The 993-nt window shown below is 39.3% G+C and overlaps 1 protein-coding gene across 1 annotated transcript in view; it reads left to right on the forward strand.

The window, feature by feature from the left end:
- KPNA2 (karyopherin subunit alpha 2) overlaps positions 1-993 on the forward strand; it is a 13,191-nt gene that overhangs the window by 6,922 nt on the left and 5,276 nt on the right. The window contains exons 6-8 of the mRNA XM_023511218.1: positions 1-264; positions 415-648; positions 887-985. Coding sequence (XP_023366986.1) covers positions 1-264; positions 415-648; positions 887-985 — 597 coding nt within the window. The remainder of the gene's footprint in view (positions 265-414; positions 649-886; positions 986-993) is intronic.

Here is a 993-nt window from a genome sequence, read left to right on the forward strand (position 1 = left end):
TGTGGTTACTTACGTAATCTTACCTGGACACTTTCAAACCTTTGTCGCAACAAGAATCCTGCACCCCCATTAGATGCCGTGGAACAGATTCTTCCTACTTTAGTGCGTCTCCTACATCACGATGATCCAGAGGTATTAGCAGATACTTGCTGGGCTATTTCCTACCTTACTGATGGCCCAAATGAGCGGATTGAAATGGTTGTGAAAACAGGAGTTGTGCCCCAACTTGTGAAGCTTTTGGGAGCTACCGAATTGCCAATTGTGGTAAGTTTTTAATTTATATCTGAGGATATAAAGTATGAGAAGTATAATGAATTGATATCAATAGCCATGATGAGCTTCTTGTCAAAACTTTTAGGGTTCAGAATTTTTGAGCAGTGCTTGAAGCATCAACTTTTTATCCTTGCTTTTCAGACTCCTGCGCTGAGAGCCATAGGGAATATTGTCACTGGGACAGATGAACAGACTCAGGTTGTAATTGATGCAGGAGCACTTACTGTCTTTCCCAGCCTGCTGACCAACCCCAAAACTAACATTCAAAAGGAAGCTACATGGACAATGTCAAACATCACAGCTGGCCGTCAGGACCAGATACAGCAAGTTGTAAATCATGGACTAGTCCCATTACTTGTTGGTGTTCTCTCTAAGGTAGTGGATTGTTTTTAGTGTTTAGTATTTAAACATATTCTCTGTTTGGAAAGATTCTTAATGTATGTAGTTGGGTTCTACTTGGAATCCTTTGCTAAATAATATCCAGTAACCCTTTTACATAAAGTTGGGTAGAACCAGTTGGTATTTTTCGTAATTACAGGTTTTTTATTGAAACAGTACTTTTAGGATCTTATTTGTATGATTGTTCTGAAGACCATTTCCTTATGTTTATTAGGCAGACTTTAAGACACAAAAGGAAGCTGTATGGGCTGTGACCAACTATACAAGTGGTGGAACAGTAGAACAGATTGTATACCTCGTTCATTGTGGCATAATAGAACC

Source organism: Otolemur garnettii, unplaced genomic scaffold (assembly GCF_000181295.1).
Source record: "Otolemur garnettii isolate 467f Iridium unplaced genomic scaffold, OtoGar3 scaffold00018, whole genome shotgun sequence".
In the NCBI taxonomy this organism is placed as follows: domain Eukaryota; kingdom Metazoa; phylum Chordata; class Mammalia; order Primates; family Galagidae; genus Otolemur; species Otolemur garnettii.